Below are 19,889 nucleotides of genomic sequence, written 5' to 3' on the forward strand. Positions count from 1 at the left end.
AATGTGATTATCGATAGTGGAATCCCTTTCAGGTAGCCTTTCGCAGTTGAAGATTGCCTCTACTTCTTGACATTGCCCCAGAACAGTTCCTCTTCGGAGTTTGAATGGTGATTTGAACTCATTAAGTACTCGAACTAGAATGGGTTCATCTTTTTTGGTCTTAGCCAAGGTTTTACTAATAAGAACGTCCAGTGTAGAATTTTGTGCTGCTTCGACCACCCACAACTTGCTTGTCCCACAATCTGCATCAATATTCGCCCAAACAACTGCTTCTGACTTCGGTGGAATCTGCTCGCTTTCCTCTAATATCAGTCGCTTTCTGCTGTACGGGCCATCATACCCAAAGCTAAGGGACACTTCCATGTTGCTATACGTCATAATCTTGTTCTTCATGTCGATCTGCATACCTTGATCAAATAAGAAGTCTTCTCCAATTATCACTTCACCCAAAATCTCCGCGACTATGAACTTGTGTAACACCGTCACATTCCCTATTGCGACTTTGCATGTTTCCTCACCTACAACTCGAGTGCTTCACCAGTTGCTGTCCCCAACCTTGCTCCAGGTAATGGCCTCACCGCCTTAGTGACCAAATCAGATCGAATGACGGAATGTGATGCGCATGTATCCACAGTTAGTACTCGCTCCGTCCACATATCCACCAACAGTAACGTTGCTCGCTTTTCTGCCGATTTTCGAGACGGATATTATGGGGCATTCAATTGCGGGAGCCAGCGCGCGCCTCTTCCTGCTGGCTCGTTTTAGTTTAACGACTGATCAAAGTTGGGCTCGTCTTCCTCAGCATTTCGTTAACGTGCTGCTGAACTGTTAGACCTGTTGGAACCCTTCTTACATTCGTGTACGAAGTGGCCTGGTTTTTCGCAACTAAAGCATTTTCCAGCACCATCCTTTCTCTCGGTTTCACCAGGAGTATTTTTCCCTGCCATGGACTTGAGTGTTTTCAGGATCCTGGTCATCACGTCAGGTGTCCCCACTTCTACTTGATGGGTTTTGTAGGCTGGTTTACTTAGGAGCACCGCCGTTTCACGTGTCTGAGCATACGAGACAGTTTCAGAAAATGTTGGCTTTAGATTCGCATACGTCTCTCGCTTGGTATACCTGCCCCGCATTCCGCCGATGAATCTCTGTCAAGTGAGATAACCTCTCAATCTAGGAGACGAATTCCTGTAGAGACTCGTTGGCTTTTAGGTATCGATTCTCCAGCTCCATCTGGTAAATTTTCTTCCTTTACTCGCTACCATAACGTCTCTCCACAGCGCCCATCAACGCATTGTAGTTGTCTTTCCTACTCGGGAACGGTTTGCAAGATTTCCGCTGCAGATCCTTTTAACGCAACAAATAACGCAGCGGACTTATCGTCCATGCTCCACCTATTCACTGTAGCCGTTTTTTCGAACTGGAGCTTAAAGAAAGGAATCGTGTCGTCGAAGGATGGAGCTTTTACCTTGAGAGCGTTCGTCGAAGTACCCCTGTATCTCTTCGATCTTATCCTGCTTCTCTTCGATTTTCACCTGCCTTTTTTTGATTTGAGTTCCGCGTTGTCTCTGATTAGATTTTCCTGAAGTTGCATGATTTTTTCATCCAGCTGCGATTACACCTTCTCCGAAAGCATGGGGTGCTTCTTAGATGCTATAGTCCTGCTATTGACAATATTCAATATTACAAAAAAAAAATAATAATAATAATAAAAAAAACAAATAAATAATTTTTTACTTTTTAGCTCACATTGTAATAAAAACGTATTTTTGGGTTTTTGAACTATAATTTTATTTATTTCTATAACCAATTTACCAAGCTTGGTAAGAAAAGCCCAAATTAATTAAATAAGTTGCTTAATTTTTACGGCATTTGGTAATTTTTTTTTTAAGATTTTGGTAAATTTTACTTTTCGACCGCGGCAACACTGATACCATCGTATTTAAGTACGACATTGTACATTTAAATTTTCATGTTTCAGGTACACAGTAGGTAAGCAACCACTAGTTTCATTAAAAATAATGTTGCTTTTTAAGTCGCTGTGGTCCTTTTTAGCAGTTAAACTATTTTCGCCTCTTTAGAAGAAAATTTGTTTAATGCAATAGCCTTGTGCCCAAGTGCATGCTTATAATTATAATATTCATAAAGAAATTTGGTCTTAAGTTCATAGAACGTAGGTAGAAGATAGTTTCACTCAATTTTCATTTTATTAAATGTCTTTTTTTACATATATTTTGAAATAAACGTATAATAAAAATAAAAATTAGTCGAAGTTTCTTAACTAAATTAGGGGATTCACAACGGTGTTGTAAGTTTCGTATTGTTGTATGTCGTAATATTTAAACGGTTAAAATATATAAAGGGGGCTCGCTATGGACCATAAGTTTCACAGTCTTTGGGGTTTCAAGTCCTTTAAAAATTTATTTCAACTTTTAAACTTTACGACATACAACCATACGAGACCGTTGTGAAACTTTTACTTCCACACGGCATACAAAAATCTTATTTTTTGAAAATTGATTCCTTCTATTAAAAACGCAAGTAATTTATCAATAAACCGCGAAATTTAGTATTTTTTTATATATATTTTCAGAGCGCAAAACTTCTCCCATACGAAGTCTGTTCGACGATTTTTTTATTTGAAGGGAAATCCACAACAGCGTCAACAAAAAAGTGCCAAAAATTAACGGTATTTTGAAGCCACTTTAAATCTGCACTTAATTATACTATGCAGAATTGCATACCCAAAACTTATCCACCGTTAATTAGATGAAATAATCTTATATTAAATCGATAACTTTTTGGTGTCCAACCTGGATTTATCGATAGGAGAAATGTCCAAGCAAACAAAAATGGACGCTAGTACGGAAAATAGGTTCGTAAATTGCGAATTGTTTCCCATTTTTTCGGATTTTCGCAATTCAACAAAAATGTTGAAAGAATACGTTTCAAACGGACCTCAGATTCGGATTCAGTGGGTCGGAATACAGTTCGGTAGGAAGGTCAGGTTAATTGCGAATGGTTTGAAATTTTCGCAAATTACTCGAAATTTTGAGGGTGTACCAGTCAAACGAGCCTCAGCACACACAACTGTTTTGCGTGCCGGTGTAATCAATGATTTGTCTATGTAAATGGGTTGATTAACGAACGTTATTTGCTTTTTCCAACAACAAAATGCATGCTAGATTTCTACGTAGCAACTTTATTCCTAAAATGCTACAAATCGTGAGCTCCCACAATGAATTTCTATACAATTGTGAGAAATATTTCTGCTAAAGTGAAAAAAATTTTTTTTTTTTTTTTTGAGAACGACGTAATTTTCATATAGAAAATCTTTTAATTTTTATAAGTCATAGTTTTCGCTTTGTACGAAACTTTTATAGCTTAATACTTTATGCTGTAAAATCAATGAGTGTACTAAATTTCAACATATTTTTTAGGGCCGGTTCTTCAATGTCTGGTTAACACAAATCAGAGGTAGAAGCACATGTTATATGCATGATGTCGAAATCGTCGATAATGATGTTTAACTGTCAGGTAGTGATAATCAGACAAAGACAACCGGTCCTTAATATTTCCGCCCACTAGGATTAGCATATAAATAATTGCCATAATTTATATTTCGTCTTTCGAAGGTAAGGTTACAGCCTACAGACATTTACTAGTTTTGACCACAGCTTATATGGAGTCGCATCACTGTGCGGTGACGACTCTCCACCATTTGGTGCTTGATTTGCGCAGTTAACACTGCTGTTTGTTGTCTGTTGTCCGTCCACTGTCGACTGTTAACGCCACCAGGCTGACAATACACCAGCTCTTCTTACATATGCACATACATACATACATACATATGCATATTTACACTTGTTTGTGGTATTAGTGTTTATTTATTGAGGGTTTTAGTTTTTACGTTCGCATCGCCGGTTATGCCGGTCTCAGTTGGATGAGATTAAATTTGAAACGCTAGTGCGTTCTTAGACTTGTACGCGACATTTGGCAAATACAGCAACTAAGAAACGGATTTTTCGCAATTCCAGTCGTTATCGATGTTGCCGCTGCTGCTGCTGCTGCTGTGAGCAGCATTTGTTGGACGACGGTGATGGTGCGGTGCATTTTTTCTGCATCTGCTTCTGTGTCTGTGTTGGGTGATTGCATCAGTTTGCTGGATGCGTGCTAGCTCGGCTAACACGCAGCCTCAGTGTGCGCGACAATTATCCAAGTGACGACCAACTGACCGCTTGCTCTTTCGCGCGCCCTTTCGCGATTTTTTCAAACAATTCATTCGATTGTTGCAATAGAACACAAGAAAAATATTTCTACCGGAATTCACAAACAAGGAGCATATTGGTCTGCGCTTACAATTTGTGCTACTCTTTACTGTGATTGGCGACAATCAAATCGCTTCATCAGAATCTTTACAATATGTATCAGGAGTTTTGATGACACTTCACATACATGGCGGCACTAGGCGGCGTAGACTTTAGTACAACTGACTGCTGCAGTGGTTTCACTTTCGGCGCTAAAGTAGCAGTGCTCCGAATACGCCACACGCCGCACTTGCGCTGGCTGGTTGTATACGTATCTCATTAAAGTAGTTAACCAGCTACTCAGTGATTTGGTCGGGCAGTAAAACTAGTGTTTAGCTGCTATGATGACGCGGCTACTAATGATGATGGAGGTGAGCGCTGCCGGTTTTAGTACGAATGCGAATACGTTATAACTAAATAATAAGAAAAAAAGTTTAAAGTAAACAACAACTAGCAGAAATTGAAAATAAATTAGTCAAAATAGTGCAATGCTAACAATGATGCCTAGCTAACATATATATATACGCACACACTATATGCAAAAAACAATGAAAAATTGCACGGTTCATGGTGGATCAAATATATAATAAAGAATGCTTTTAAACAAAAATATATGCATTTTAAAATGGTGATGAAGATGACTAAAAAACAGTGATTGTAATAATTTTTACAATCATCTAAAACAAAAAACTGGCTGGTAGCGTCACTAAAATTGCTGCTAAAGACGTTTTAACGCTACAATGAAAAAAATGTAAATGACTAAAACCAGTGTTTATTTATACAAAAAAAAAAATAATAATTTAATGTTAAAGATGAAGTTTAAACGCCGTAATGATAAATAAATAATTGATTTTTAGATTTAAGTGCTATTTTCGAAACTTTTAAAATTGATTATAACTTTTTGTTTAAAAAAAGTTTAATTCAGTTATTCTACGCGCAGTGTTTGAGCCTACCGATCGATTTGCGTGCATATCTAAATAAATATTTACATACATGCGTATCTATACATATAGTGGCATATTCAGTGGTATTATCAGCAAACAAATATATATTTAAGTTGTGTAGCTTTTAATTAAATTACTTGTGACAACAACAAACACCCAATTTTAAACTCAACTAGCATATCGACAATTTGGTTGTAGTTATTTGAATTGGCTTTGCGAAAAATAAACAAAATCAGTCAAAATTCCCTCTAGAGTGTGTGAAATATTCCAGCATCATCCCAGCAATTTATGCGTGGTTAGTACCGAGCAACTGAAGTGGTCCACTTAGTGACAATCGGATGCTGGACAGCTGCTGACCAGTGTTGCTGCAGTTACGATGGCATTTCGGCCAGCAGCGTCGCCGTTGGCTTTGTTGTGATTTCGCAAGCAGCAAAAAAAAAACGCTGAAGTTAATTTGGCGAACCACATGAGCATTGCGGGAGTTCTTATATTTTGAGTTAGTCTTTCTGTACTAACTGTTTTTTTGTTTCTGTTTTGTTCAGGGTTTGAATTGCTGACTACAAAATAACCTAAGCATCACTTTTTTGCTCTTGGTCATTTTCCGTGCATTTGCTATCGCTTAGCTTAGGGATGGGAAAATTCGATATTCGGGTTTCGAAATTCGAATTTAAGCTCCAAAATGGCGAATTTTCGAAATCGAACTTTGTGGTGCTAAAATTCGGATAAAATCGAATTTTTCTAGAAAAAATCTATTTTCGTCTTAATTTTAAAAAAGAACCTCTGCAATTTTTCTTCTTTCAGACTAAATTTGGCATCACTGTGTGTGGCACCATATTTACCTTAGGGATGCAAGTCAATAAAATACATCGAGTTTTTTCGATCTGATGCAACGAAATATTGCATCGATGTATCGTATATAAAAATCGATATTTTCGATGCAGCGAACGAATTAAAAATATACAATAAAATGGAACAATCGGAACTTCGATAAATGTGAGGACGTGCAATAATTTCAATAACATTACAGAGGCCAAAAGTGAAATAATGTCAATTGACATTAAAATGTTTAATTTTTTAATAGGTAACAATATTTTTTACCTAAACAGGTACCGAAAATTTTGTAACAAGCTAATTTTGTTACCAACAATTGTCACCCCTTCTTGCACCGCAGTTCTATTTACCTTGGTAACGATTTAGTTTATTCAGCAATTCAGCTATAAAGTTCTGCAGAGATTTGAATGTTGCATATTTCACGGGGAAATATTTTGTTACCTGCTCATGAGATAATAACAAAATTTACCGGTTACAAGAGTGTGGAGCAGTGGCGGATCCAGCGGGAGGGTTTTGGGTGTTAAACTAGGTGTCAGTCAGTGGCGGACGCACGGGGTGTGTTTTAATATGGTGCATATGTATGTATAATATGGCGTCTATGTATTAAAACACCCCCGTGGGCCCGCCACTGACTGACACGTCGTTTAACCCCCCAAACCCCCCGCTGGATCCGCCCCTGGTGTGGAGTATGCGCAAAGGGTTTAAAAATTGACAGTAACTTTATTTACCGGTAGCAAAATTTTTGTTACCAACGTAGAATAGGCCTGTAAGTCACTTTGGAATTGATTCAAACTCCAAAAGTAAAATATTTAATGCTATAAAAATAAATTTTGTTATTTAGACTTAAATTCACAAAATGAAAGTGCGTTTATGTCATCGAAAATATGGCCTGTGTATTAATGACATTGACAATAATTCACTTTTCAATTGTGTATTAATATCAGTGACATTAATTCCATTGGCATTATTGCAACTCACCATAAATGTTTAAGAATTAACATACAGTGAAATGGATTTATTGATTTAAGTAGTTACACATCCCAGCTATACAAATAAATTCATAAAAAAATTAATAATTCAAATGTTTTAAAACTTTATCTAATGCTTGGTTTTCATTATGTCAAAATTACTGACATCAAAATCTGCCTTAACTAACAGCTGTTCATTTGGTGTCAAATACATCATAAAAACTGACCATATGTAGATATCGCAGTGCATGTCAAAGACTGTTGTAAAATTTTGGTGTCAGGTGATTGACATTACGTTTTTCATCACTCATGTCAAATGTGAAGTGAAATTTTTGGTATAAGTCAAAAATACCATCCGTTTAGCTATGGACACACCAAAAATGTAGCTCGATAGAAACCTTCATGCCCTATTATCTATTTTGTTCCTTGTTTACTTAAAGATCTCGCCTTAAAAAGGAAAGTGTAAACGTAAATACGTATGATTGCGTAAGTATGTAACGTGATTTATGTAGAAATTTCTTTTGTTTTTGTAAAGCAAAAAAAATAAATAAAACCATGTTATACTTCCCAAAAAATTAGTTTCAATGTGCTACATTTGCTAATTTTTTTAAGTTTTTCTGATATTTCGTTTAGGGCCAAATTCACAGTGCGTAGTTAACCACTGATAAGAGTTTAACTATTGATTTTCATATTCACAACGCTCAGTTAACAAAAGCTTAAACCAGCATGCCCCCATAAAAAAAATCTTGTGAAATTGAAATTCTTTTTTGTGGAACGAATTTCAAATTTGAATAGAAAAGTATTAATATTTAGAATTTGTATATTTTTAGGCGATATGAATTTTCATAGTTAACTATGTGACTCTGAATATAAATTCATAGTTCAACTCGTGTTGGTGGTTAAGTTAACACACGTTTAACTAAGCACTGTGAATCCGGCCCTTAGATATTAAAAAAAAAAAATACTTATTTGTATTTATTTTTGGTTGTGAAGCTAAGAAGAGCGATATGGATAGTTAATCCTATTAATATAAGTTCAACTGAATCTCTTTTTCGATTTGAGAAAGAATGATAATTACGAACAAACTTTTAAATTTTCAGTAAAAAGAAATTCGAAAATTCGAAAAAATTCAAATTAAATGGAATTTGCACTGCAGAATTTCGAATCGAATAATCGAGTGGTTGGCCAATGTTCGTACCCATCGCTAGCTTAGCTGCGACTGAAGAAAAATAAATCAGTGAAAGCAGACTGAAAAAGCGAAAAGAGACATGAATCATTTGCTTTTGCTTATAGCACAGTTGGTTTTTGCTTATACCATGTTCTGACCGAAAACGAAAACACTTTGAAAACGAGTTTTGGGATTGTGGGGTGAAGGCTGTTTACACCGGCTGTTAGTGTTTTCGTTGACATTTCTTACATCTTTTGATTACAGTTTTGCTACACAAAAACAAAACCAAAATACGTTTCCTTCATTTTCTTTTCATTTACAACCTTTTACTTTCATTCTTATTTTACTTTGGCCAGTCAATTACCAATAAAACCGAAATAGCATATTAAAGATGATAAAATATGTCTTCCACTTCGATAAATAATCGAAAAAACTAGTGAAGACACCGGTTGGAATGAGTGGAACGTGAGTTTTCAAGTAGTTTTCAGCGAAAACTGGTTTTCGTTTGACAGATTTTACATGATCGGAAACACAAGTTTTAGGTCGAAAACCAGTTTTAGCAACGAAAACATGTTTTCGATGTCGGTCAGAACATGGTATTACTGTTGTCCCTAAATTGGAACGCTAAGCGTTGCGTTTTCCATTGTCAACGATAGAGCTGGGATACTATCGATAGTACCGCCACTCGATAGTTTTCGAAACGATAGTTGAAAACATCGATAGTATCGATAGTACTATCGTCGTGAAAGGTATTGAATTGAAACAGTCAATTGCTTGAAAATTAAATAATTAATAAAATTTATAAATTACTTTGTAAATTAAAGACATTGTATATTTTTTTTTTATTTGGGTGCATCAAAAATAACTTTTTGTAATAATAAAATAATCTTATTAATTTATCTTATAATCTTATTAATTTATGCGTCCGAATTATATAACTTATATACATACCCTTGCATCCCCTTGAATAGCAGGCAAAATCTGAATTTATTTTTTATATGGCAAAATTAAAATCGGATTGTGTTTGTCCCTTTTAAAGTAGAAAGAAGTGAAATTGGCTATAAAAATACATTTATAATACTACAAAACAAACAAAATAAAAGATATTAGTTTAAATTGACAACTCATTCTTATAAAAGTTCAACTGAGATCAAATACGGAGGCGCCTATCAAAATCCGGACAAGGGAAATTACATTTTATAAGAAAACGAATACAGTACTGCTCAAAATAATAGCACGACAACATTTTTTAGCAGTTTTGACTACTTTTTTTTGTTTATTTAGTGTCTACTAATTTTTATAAAAGTTGTACAAAACATAAAAAGCTACAATATAATTAAAAATTCAAGCTTTTAATTCGAATTTCTACAAAAATTTTGTGTAAGCATTTTTATAGCTTATTAAATTTTACTATATGACTTACATTTTTTTTCTGCCGACCGTGTTGAGAATTTTCTTGCATAAAAAAATTAATGTAATGTGTAATGTGTAATGCCACAAACAATTCCATGAGGCGAACATTGAAAAAATAAAGAAGATCCTAAAAAGCAACAACTATCCTGAACATTTAACACACAACTTAATAAAACAAACAATAATGCAAAAGAGCAATCACCAAAATATAGCTTCAAGCACAGATGCAATAAACACAACAAAGCGATACCACAGTGTCACATACATTCCGAAGCTGACCGAAAACTTCGGCCGCGATTTTGCACAACAACAAAATATTACACTTGCATATAAATCTAATTGCACATTATCGACTGTTTTTACAAAAACGAAATGCCCTATAGTTGCTCAACAACAAAGCAACGTAGTTTATGAAATTAAATGTAAGGGAAAGACGAACGAAGAATGCGGGAAGGTGTATATAGGAACAACTAAGCGAGCCCTAGGCACGCGCTTAAACGAACATGAAGCAGATATAAAGAAACAAAAAAACAGTACAGCGCTTTCACAACACATGCGAACTACTGGGCACTCAGCAGATTTAGCAAACACCAAAATAATCGAAATAGAAAAACGAGAAAAAACCAGATATACATTAGAAAGCTTAAGGATTTTGCAAAAAAGGGAAAACACAATAAACAAAAAAAAGGCACCGATGACATTTCTGCCGCCTACTTGTTATGCTTATAAAAATCAAATTTAATTTTTAGTTTAGACAAAACTACCACATAAGATGGTATCGATTCTAATAGATGTAGTTAATNGCCGACCGTGTTGAGAATTTTCTTGCATAAAAAAATTAATGTAATGTGTAATGTGTAATGCCACAAACAATTCCATGAGGCGAACATTGAAAAAATAAAGAAGATCCTAAAAAGCAACAACTATCCTGAACATTTAACACACAACTTAATAAAACAAACAATAATGCAAAAGAGCAATCACCAAAATATAGCTTCAAGCACAGATGCAATAAACACAACAAAGCGATACCACAGTGTCACATACATTCCGAAGCTGACCGAAAACTTCGGCCGCGATTTTGCACAACAACAAAATATTACACTTGCATATAAATCTAATTGCACATTATCGACTGTTTTTACAAAAACGAAATGCCCTATAGTTGCTCAACAACAAAGCAACGTAGTTTATGAAATTAAATGTAAGGGAAAGACGAACGAAGAATGCGGGAAGGTGTATATAGGAACAACTAAGCGAGCCCTAGGCACGCGCTTAAACGAACATGAAGCAGATATAAAGAAACAAAAAAACAGTACAGCGCTTTCACAACACATGCGAACTACTGGGCACTCAGCAGATTTAGCAAACACCAAAATAATCGAAATAGAAAAACGAGAAAAAACCAGATATACATTAGAAAGCTTAAGGATTTTGCAAAAAAGGGAAAACACAATAAACAAAAAAAAGGCACCGATGACATTTCTGCCGCCTACTTGTTATGCTTATAAAAATCAAATTTAATTTTTAGTTTAGACAAAACTACCACATAAGATGGTATCGATTCTAATAGATGTAGTTAATTTAATGACGAACTGTTTGTGAGTACTTTTGTGTTTAATATCTTAGTTGTTCTACCGTGAGTTTTATATGTAATTATGAATATATGTATATATGTTCATTTGCTCCTTTATTTAATATCATACATATATTTATACTTTTTGTAAATGAAAATTAATTAAACACGCCCCTGAAGATGCTAAGAAGATTAGCGAAACGTTGGGCCGTAAGCGAAATAACCTCGTTTTATTTACATTAAATAAATGGATCAGACAAGCCTATCACAAAATAAATTTTCACGAAAAACGTATTAGTTGTCACGAACGAACTAATAAAGATCACCCAGGACGGCGTGCGAGAAAAAAGTTAATTGTCAAAAACGCAGATAATTGTCTCCGTGGCATCCTGACAATAATTAAGAGGGTTCGTTTTGAGCAAAATGTCGAACATGAACGTTGAATTATAAGTTGCAGAAATACGCATTTCGCGGCCTATTTAAGCTAAAAACTAAAACATAAAAAAGAAGGAACAAAGTTAGATAAAAATCAGCGTCTCTTTAGGTATTGTATTTATTTTGTTATTAATTTCTCTTCTTTCTTGCACAAGACGACGAAATTATTGTCTGCATACGTCAAATCTTTGTCCAATTTACTGTCTTCAGAATAATGAAGAGAGTGTTTGAGACAATTTAAAAAGTATACATGTATTAGAGAAAAAGTGTGCATATATTGCTATTTTCATTACAGTACCCAGCAAAAACTTTAATTCTTTGGTAAGCGCTTATTCGATGGAGTAACGAACGCCTCAAGACAAAATATTTTATTTTCTCGTTTACCCACAATTTCTCGCTTACCTCCTATGACATGCCAAGGTCAAAGTAATGCGTTCTGTAAACTAGAAGGTGAGTGGTGAATGTCGATGGCTACGCACTTTTCGAAACTCACCACATACCTTCTAGCTTACAGAACACTTTACTTTAACCTGGGAATGTCATTGGAGGTAAGCGAGAAATTGTAAAAACGAGAGAAAGTGAAAAATTTTGTCTTGAGGCGTATTGTAATTCGTTACTCCATCGATACAAAAAGTAAGCGCTTACCAAAAAAATAAAAATTTTTGCTGGGTATTGTCAGGTGCAAACCCTAAGTTACTGCTTGCAGCAAGAGCAAATTTTTCTAAACTTGTTGCTTCGGCTGACTGTCTAAGCAAAAACCAACTGTGGTGTAAGCAAAAGCAAATGATTTCATGTCTCTTTTCACTTTTACTGCCTGTTCCGCTGATGTATGTGTTTTTCTTCAGACGCAGCTAAGCAATAGCAAATGCAATGCAAATAGTCAAGCAATTTCAAACCCTGGTTTTATTGAAATATTTGTCGTACAAAATTTGAGCTCAGTTAGATAAGGGTAAAAATATCCAGAACAAAAACTTTTGTTAAGCACCAAAAGTTATCAGTTAGCACCTGATTATCTAAAAGCTGTATTAGCTGCAGTTAACAAATACTTCTTTTCGGAAAATTAAAAAAAGCGGGTTGACGAGGGGTAGAATAGGACCGCCTGATTGCAAAAATACGACCCCTTTTTCTAGCAACCCAACCCTATAGTTTTTATATTTATATGTAAATAATGAATAAGATATCAAAATAATATCAAACTTGGTGCTGGCAGACTGTCAATTTTTTATTCCGATTTTTCACTATAAAAATATCGCTATACATATATATTTTTTTATATTTCACTATAATGAAATATTATAAGTAGGTGTTTAAACTCCTTTTACAAATGCACTGTTCGATAAGGAAATCAAGTAGAACTACTTAACAAATTTACACAAAAAATAACTTATAAACAATTTAATTTTTTTTTAAGTTATGAATTGTTTAAAGGATGTCTGCCTTATCATTGTCGCCAAGCTTCATTAGCTAATTCCACCTGGTTTCCTTAAAGCAAAGAGTGCGTGCATAATAAAGCCCACCCCTTACTTTTATTGCTTTAAACTTTATTGATAAATTCCATAAGGTCATTAATTTAATTCCGCGAGTAAACTTCACTTCACAATTCATGATTTCTATAGATATAAAGTTAGCGAGTGGTAGGCATGAGTAGGTGGTTCGTGGAATTCTGGCAATCGCTACGCTAAATTTTCGTAACCAAAATTCTCTAAGCGAAAAGCAGTATACAAGATCGAAAAGTTAAAACTCAGTTCGTCTAGACTTAATTTCAGTAACTTAACTTAATATTTTGGCCAACCTATTATATGAGAAACTGTGTTGGCCCTTAGTTAAAACTTAAGTTACCGTAAGCAACTGAAGAACCTATAGATTTTAGATTTTTAAGTTACGGCCTTACGGAAATTGAGAGCGGTGAGAGAATCAGGCTTGCCAGAAAAATCGCCAGTTAAATCAACTTACAGCCCTATTCTGACAAAGTCACCAAACTTAGNTTCGTTTCTTGCGATTTATTTAAATAAAGCATGTGAATTTTCACTAAAACATTTTAGCCGTTTTTTGCCAGAGTCTATGTGAAATTTCACTAAAACATTTTAGCCGTTTTTAGCCGCTTTTTTTTGCCAATCTAGCCGGTCGGCCCAAAAAGTTCTGGCAACACTGGTCAGTACATTCCTTATAAACACACTTGTTTTGGTTCTGGCGTTGCATTATTTATAGAATGATTTANTTTTTTTTTTTTTCAATTTTTGTGCATTTATTAGCACATATTTGTGGGCATGTGTTATTTAACTGTTAAGGAAATAGACAATTATAATNCATCAAAAATAAAATTTTGAAAAAAAATGTCGCTTACGTTATTTTGGCGGTTAGGGCTCGATATGGTTGTGTGAAACGCTCAAAAATTTGAATTTTTTTAATCCTAAAAACTAAAAACTTTCTCTTGACTGTAATGTAAATTGGAAAAATATTAGCCGTCTTCAGGTGGTCTCGGATGCTTGCCTTGCCACCATTAGACAGATTTCCACTTATACTTAAATGCGCTTCATGATAATTTTTTCCATTTTGTATAACTATGCATAACCAGAAGATAATTTAGGTAGGCTATTTTAAGTGAATCTAAAAGACTTAACCAGTAAGGGCCGAAAACAAGCTTCCTGCACGTCTCATACAAAGGGCTTTCCTATTTACAATTTACACGAAAGTACTGACATAAGTTTATGTTTATATTATTTAGCATTACAAATGAAATTCAGTAAGCATTTTAAGACTCAATGAAACATACATACATATTTGATATGAACCTTAAATAAAATTCATTAAAGAATAACTATTTTTATGAATTAAATAACAGCTTTAAAAGAACTTCTTCATAAAATAAAAATTAAACCAGCTGATTGTTAACGCGCGTTAAAAAGATGGTAGTTGGCCATCTGCATATGTATGAAACGTGCTTCATGCGTTTTCGCACATTTCATCTTAGCTGTCAAAAAAATATATCTTGCAACCAGTGTTGCCAGGTTTTCGGCTTGAGAAAACGTCCCTCTTGTTCTGAAAAAAACGTCATTTCCTACCCAAAAACGTATTTTCCATGTATGCACACAGAATTGTTCTTATTAAACTTTTATTGTATACAAAGGTATATTAAAATTTCATTTTGACAGAGAACATTTAAAATTCATTATCATCATCTGGCAAAACAGCAGATTAGCTCAAGCAACGACTGTTGACAACAATTTGGAGAATACCACTATTGTAAACTGATTTGAGATCATTAATATAACAAGTAATTTTTAGCAAAAAAAAAAAAACGACTTAAATAAAATATATATATATCTATATATTTCATGATCCAATGATCAGATCTAAACCAAATTAGTATGGGACCACCTCTGAGACACTACCTTTCCGTTGCAAAAATCGTTGAAATCGGTTGATGTGGTGCAAAGTTATGCGGTTATTCCGACGAACTGATAACCTCCTCCTTTTTTGGAAGTCGGTTAAAAATCATTTTATACATACGCTTGTGATCAGCTGATTAAGTCATCAACATTGTCATCGATTTTGGCTGTTTTTCTTTTGTTTATTTAATGATTATAATTTTTTCGCAATATAAATCCACATTTCAAACTTTGTGCAAAACTTATAAAAAATCTGCAAAGTTTCAGCTAGATTTTCAAGTTTTTATTCAGATTTTTTAGAATTTTTTTTGAGTATGCTGTTTGATAGTCCATTAAATTCCAGGGTAATAATGTGCAAGTTTTAAGTTGCTAAAGAATCGCGTTAATTTTTAATATTTTTTTTCTTGTAGACATTTGGTTAGGTGGTCGGTTGTCGAAAATGCGAAATTACGTTCTGCTAAGAAGGAACATAGTGCTTTTGCGAGCATGCGTGTTGCAATATATCAGCTCTTCCTGATTTGGCTTTTAATATGCAATTGCAAACATTGTAATAAGCCTTGTAACCTCAAGTGTTTACACAACCAGCCTTTGATCGCGGGTTTCTTAGTCCAAGAATTAAAAAAAAAATGCGCGTACGCTTGGTTTGCATCATATTTATTTAAGGCATACATATGTGTCCAAAGAATAAATATCTTTTGAGGCACCTGCTGCAAAAAACAAAGCTTGTAAAGATTTATTAAGAAAATAATTCAAAAATCGACTTACAAGATTTAGTAACAATTTTGCCGAGAGTGTGAGCGTAAGTACTTACTCTACAAGCAAATAGTACGCATAGAGAAAAATTACTGGGAAGTTAAAAAACGTAATTTTTTACACAAAAAACGTCCAAACGTCAACAGGATACAAAAAACTTCCAAATGACGTCAAAAACGTCAACCTGGCAACGCTGCATGCAACGCAAAGTAAAAGTTTTATCTACAACGGCCTTTTTTTGAAACGGGTAGACGTTATCGTTGACACTATCTAAAAGTTTAATCAGATAACATTGCATTTTTTATCAGCGTAACTTCAGAAACTCCTGCTTAACTGAATTATGTTTGACTTCAACAAGTCTGATTATCTCATAAATCTGCTCTTCATTCGTGGAATCGTGATACTTACGTAGTTTTTGAATATGAAGCGAAACTTATAAATTAACTAATTTCAAGAAATGTGTCCAAAACGGGACTTAATTACACGATCCCAAGGTGTTATAAATGATGCGAAAGTTGGCATTACATTCATGATTCGGTGAGAATTTATCATCGTTCGTTGAGAATTGAAAACAAACTAGCAATTCATTTATTTCAAAAGCGCTTCATCTTTGTGTTCTTCTTCTTCTTGATTTGAACAATGATTCAATATTGAAAGGTTTTGTAAGAAGCTTTTTTCTAAAATTTGACACTCCCACCCACAGGGATGGTTTTTGAAAGCAGGAGGAAAAGGGGAAAAATTCAATCACACATCCTAAAATGGTAGCTAAATTCCCCAAAGAGGTGGGTATTTTAAAACAAAAACGAATTTGATTTAATTATCTATACATAGTATAAAGGAAAGTCGAGATTCTTTGTACGCGGTAATCTCGAAAACTACTGAACGGGTTTTGACGAGATTTTCTCTGATATACTCTGTATCGATAGGAGAGTCATGATTCAATAATAAAAGGTTTGCTCAAAAAACAGTTTTCTCGCTCCCTCTTGACAAAATCGGGTCCCTTAGCAAGGCACTGTGTGTGAGTTCATGTGTGTGTGCAAAGCTTTTGTAAGAGAGCTAAGGGAGTGTCAAAACCAGGGACGTGAACCGGATGAAAAATTTGGTCGGTTCTGTTCAGCAGTTCGAACCGTTTTTGCACTTTTGGATTGGTTCGTCAAAATGTTTTTTTTTGGTCTTTGAACCGGGGTTTCGGTTCGGTTCAACGGTTCGAAAAACAAAAAAATTACGCGCAAGTTTAAGTGTCAAGTGTCAAGTGCAACAACGCGCAAGGTTAAGGGTGAAGTGTCTGTCAAATGAGATGGGTTGCCTTTACATTTGATATTGTCACATGGTAAACAAACATGGTGGGTATTACCATGTTTACCAAAAAGAAAAAAAATTGGGTACATTTATCTATTGAAAATTGGTTGAAACGAACGTTTCAATCTTTATAGAAAGTGGTTCGGTTTTCGGTTCGGATCAAACATTTGTGGAAAATTTCGGTTCAGTTAATGGTTCAGTTCATTAACAGAAAAGAGCGGTTTTCCGGTTCGGTTCACGTCCCTGGTCAAAACTCTAATGTCATTAATGAGCAAACCTTTAATTATTGAATCATGTAGGAGAGTGACCTTTTTATTACCTTCCTTTTATTAACTCGGGATGTAACTATGTAATATTGATGCGCCTAAAAGATGCAGCGATTTCTATTCTCAAGTTACATACCTGATGACAGTACGAATGGCAATTATAATAGGGAGGTTTTAGTTTTTTAAACTATAATTTTATTATTTATTTAGAATTTTCATAGGGTTGACACCTGTCAAAATAACTATAAGATCCGCACCGTTCGTTGGATTTCACAAACTGGGGTGTCAAATGGAAGCGATGGGTCTCTAGAAAATCACTAATGCCTTATTTTTTGAATAGTAAAATTACCTGTTAGTAAAATTACTATATTCAATCCTAATAAGCGTAGGCGTCAGTTCTGCACCGTCACTGTCAAATAAAAAGACTTAGCCTCTAGATGTGTAATAATGTATTATTTTTCTGAGTAGGGTTGCCACTTGTTTGAAAACTATAAGATCTTCACCGTTCGTTGGATAAAAAAATTAGATACAAATGAAAGTGCATGGCCTTCGCATGTACAAAAACTTTAATTTTTTTGAGAAGGGTTGCCACCTATTAAAAATTACTATCTTCTATACATAGTATAAAGGAAAGGCGAGATATTTTTACCACGCTACTGAACGGATATAGACAAGATTTTATAAGTATATAATAAACGCAGTACATGATGCCATATGATTTCTTTCTCCAAATTCGTAAATGTACATACGTATGCATACATTCAGCGTGGGGCGAAGCCTCGCTTATTCGTGGCCAGCTAGTTTAATATAAACCAGCTTATTTACAACGAATACAACCCCTGATTGTTATTAGAAATAAATATTTCTACAGGGGTCTTCATCAAAAGTGATAACTGTTGATAAATTTGATAAATGATAATGATATATGAACTGTCAAGCTTTGTATGGAAATCAATTTAACCAAAGTGTATCACATTATGCGACGATTTTGGTGGATAAACGAATAAATTTCAGCAAAATTCAACCCAACAGACTGCCAGGTGGTCGATTTTGCTACGAAAACATAAAAAGCAAATTAGCACAATAGACGAGGTAAGAATGAAGCGTAACTAGCCAGATAAGTTAAATAATAAACAATATTGTGCAATTATTTACCAAGGTGCGTTCATGAAAGAATGCAGATAAACTGATAAATTTAAGCAATTTATTCCTTCATCACTTTCTATGAAGACCCCTTATGTATGTATATGTATACCAAAGTTGCTTAGAAGGCGAATATATCTAGAAAAGATGGTCCACTTAGAGCTCTTTTTTTTGTTTGCCTTGTAAATTCTTTGCGGTACCATTTACTGTTGATGAATATGAAGAAGCTATTTGTTTGTGGGGAAAAAACGACAAATAAAAACATTTGGAGCTTACGTTTCTTTCGCGGCTTTGACTCGATTGCTTCGAATATGGTAATTAGAATTCTTTGATGTTGCACGTTTAGTGTTCTAGGGAGATTATACCGCCGCGAGAATATTAAACATTGGGTTACACAGCCGCGATTGGCGATTCGTGTTGGTCGAACTCAGGAAGAATATTATTATTATTATTTATTAGTTAATTTACAATTAAAATTATAAATTAATACATTTATAGCACTAGCTACCAAGGCTATCGGCTAGTCATTATGTGAAAATATTATATTATATTATAATAAATGTGCAATATTTACATTTTTTAAGAAGTTAAAAATAGTTTTTACATTAGTTTCTGAAGAGCATGAGAGTATATCTAAAGGATCATTATCAGCGAAGAAATGGGCACGTACGGAGGTTAAAGCAGGGCAACTTGATATGATATGGCGAATGGTTAGGTCGGATTCGTTGCAAAATGTACAAGTCGGCTGGTGTGTGTTGTGTAAAAGGTGTTCGTGAGTAAGAAGAGAGTGACCTAATCTGACGCGTATAAAACATTTATTCATCCAGGTTGTTGTATTTGTTGGTAGAATGATACCACGGCCCTTAGGGTTTATTTGCTTGTATTGGTGTTGATAGTTAGACCATTTGTTCTCGAAATGTAATTTTAACGCTTTTGAGAAAATGTTTTTGAACGATTTTTTCCCAAACGGCATGTGCAGATAGAGGCATGAATTCAAAGCCAATTTAGCAGCTCGGTCGGCGTGTTCATTGCCTGAGATACCTGCGTGGCCGGGAATCCACATAAGTTTAACCTTGGGCGATAAACACATTAGTAACTGTTGAACGCGGTATATTGGATCTTCTTGCGTGTGTATACGTTTGGCTGCATTGAAAACCGATGAGCTGTCAGTACATATAACAGTTTTGTTGCCCAGAGACTTAGCTATGGTTAACGCTGAAAGAATGCCCTGCAGTTCTGCGTCGAATAGTGAGTTTCAGAGGGTATACTATTATGTGAAGCGATGTAGGAAGAGAGAATTGTAGGTAAATCGATAGTGCTGAGGTTGTTGCTGTTGCTGAGTATGGAGTCGGAAGAGATTTTAGAGCTGCTGGTGTGAAACACAGTATTTGGGCTAAGTG

The 19,889-nt window shown here is 34.7% G+C and overlaps 1 protein-coding gene across 1 annotated transcript in view; it reads left to right on the forward strand.

Annotated features, from left to right (window-relative positions):
• Nucleotides 1-3,460: 3,460 nt before the first annotated feature.
• The window catches only part of Sox102F (transcription factor Sox102F), a 145,364-nt gene continuing 128,935 nt past the window's right edge, over nucleotides 3,461-19,889 (forward strand). Inside the window, exon 1 of the mRNA XM_017611579.1 lies at nucleotides 3,461-4,675. Within this exon, the coding sequence (XP_017467068.1) occupies nucleotides 4,646-4,675 (30 nt within the window). The 5' untranslated portion in view covers nucleotides 3,461-4,645. The remainder of the gene's footprint in view (nucleotides 4,676-19,889) is intronic.

Source organism: Rhagoletis zephyria, unplaced genomic scaffold (genome assembly GCF_001687245.7).
Source record: "Rhagoletis zephyria isolate East Lansing unplaced genomic scaffold, Rhagoletis_zephyria_1.1 Rzeph_scaffold_00428, whole genome shotgun sequence".
Classification (NCBI taxonomy): domain Eukaryota; kingdom Metazoa; phylum Arthropoda; class Insecta; order Diptera; family Tephritidae; genus Rhagoletis; species Rhagoletis zephyria.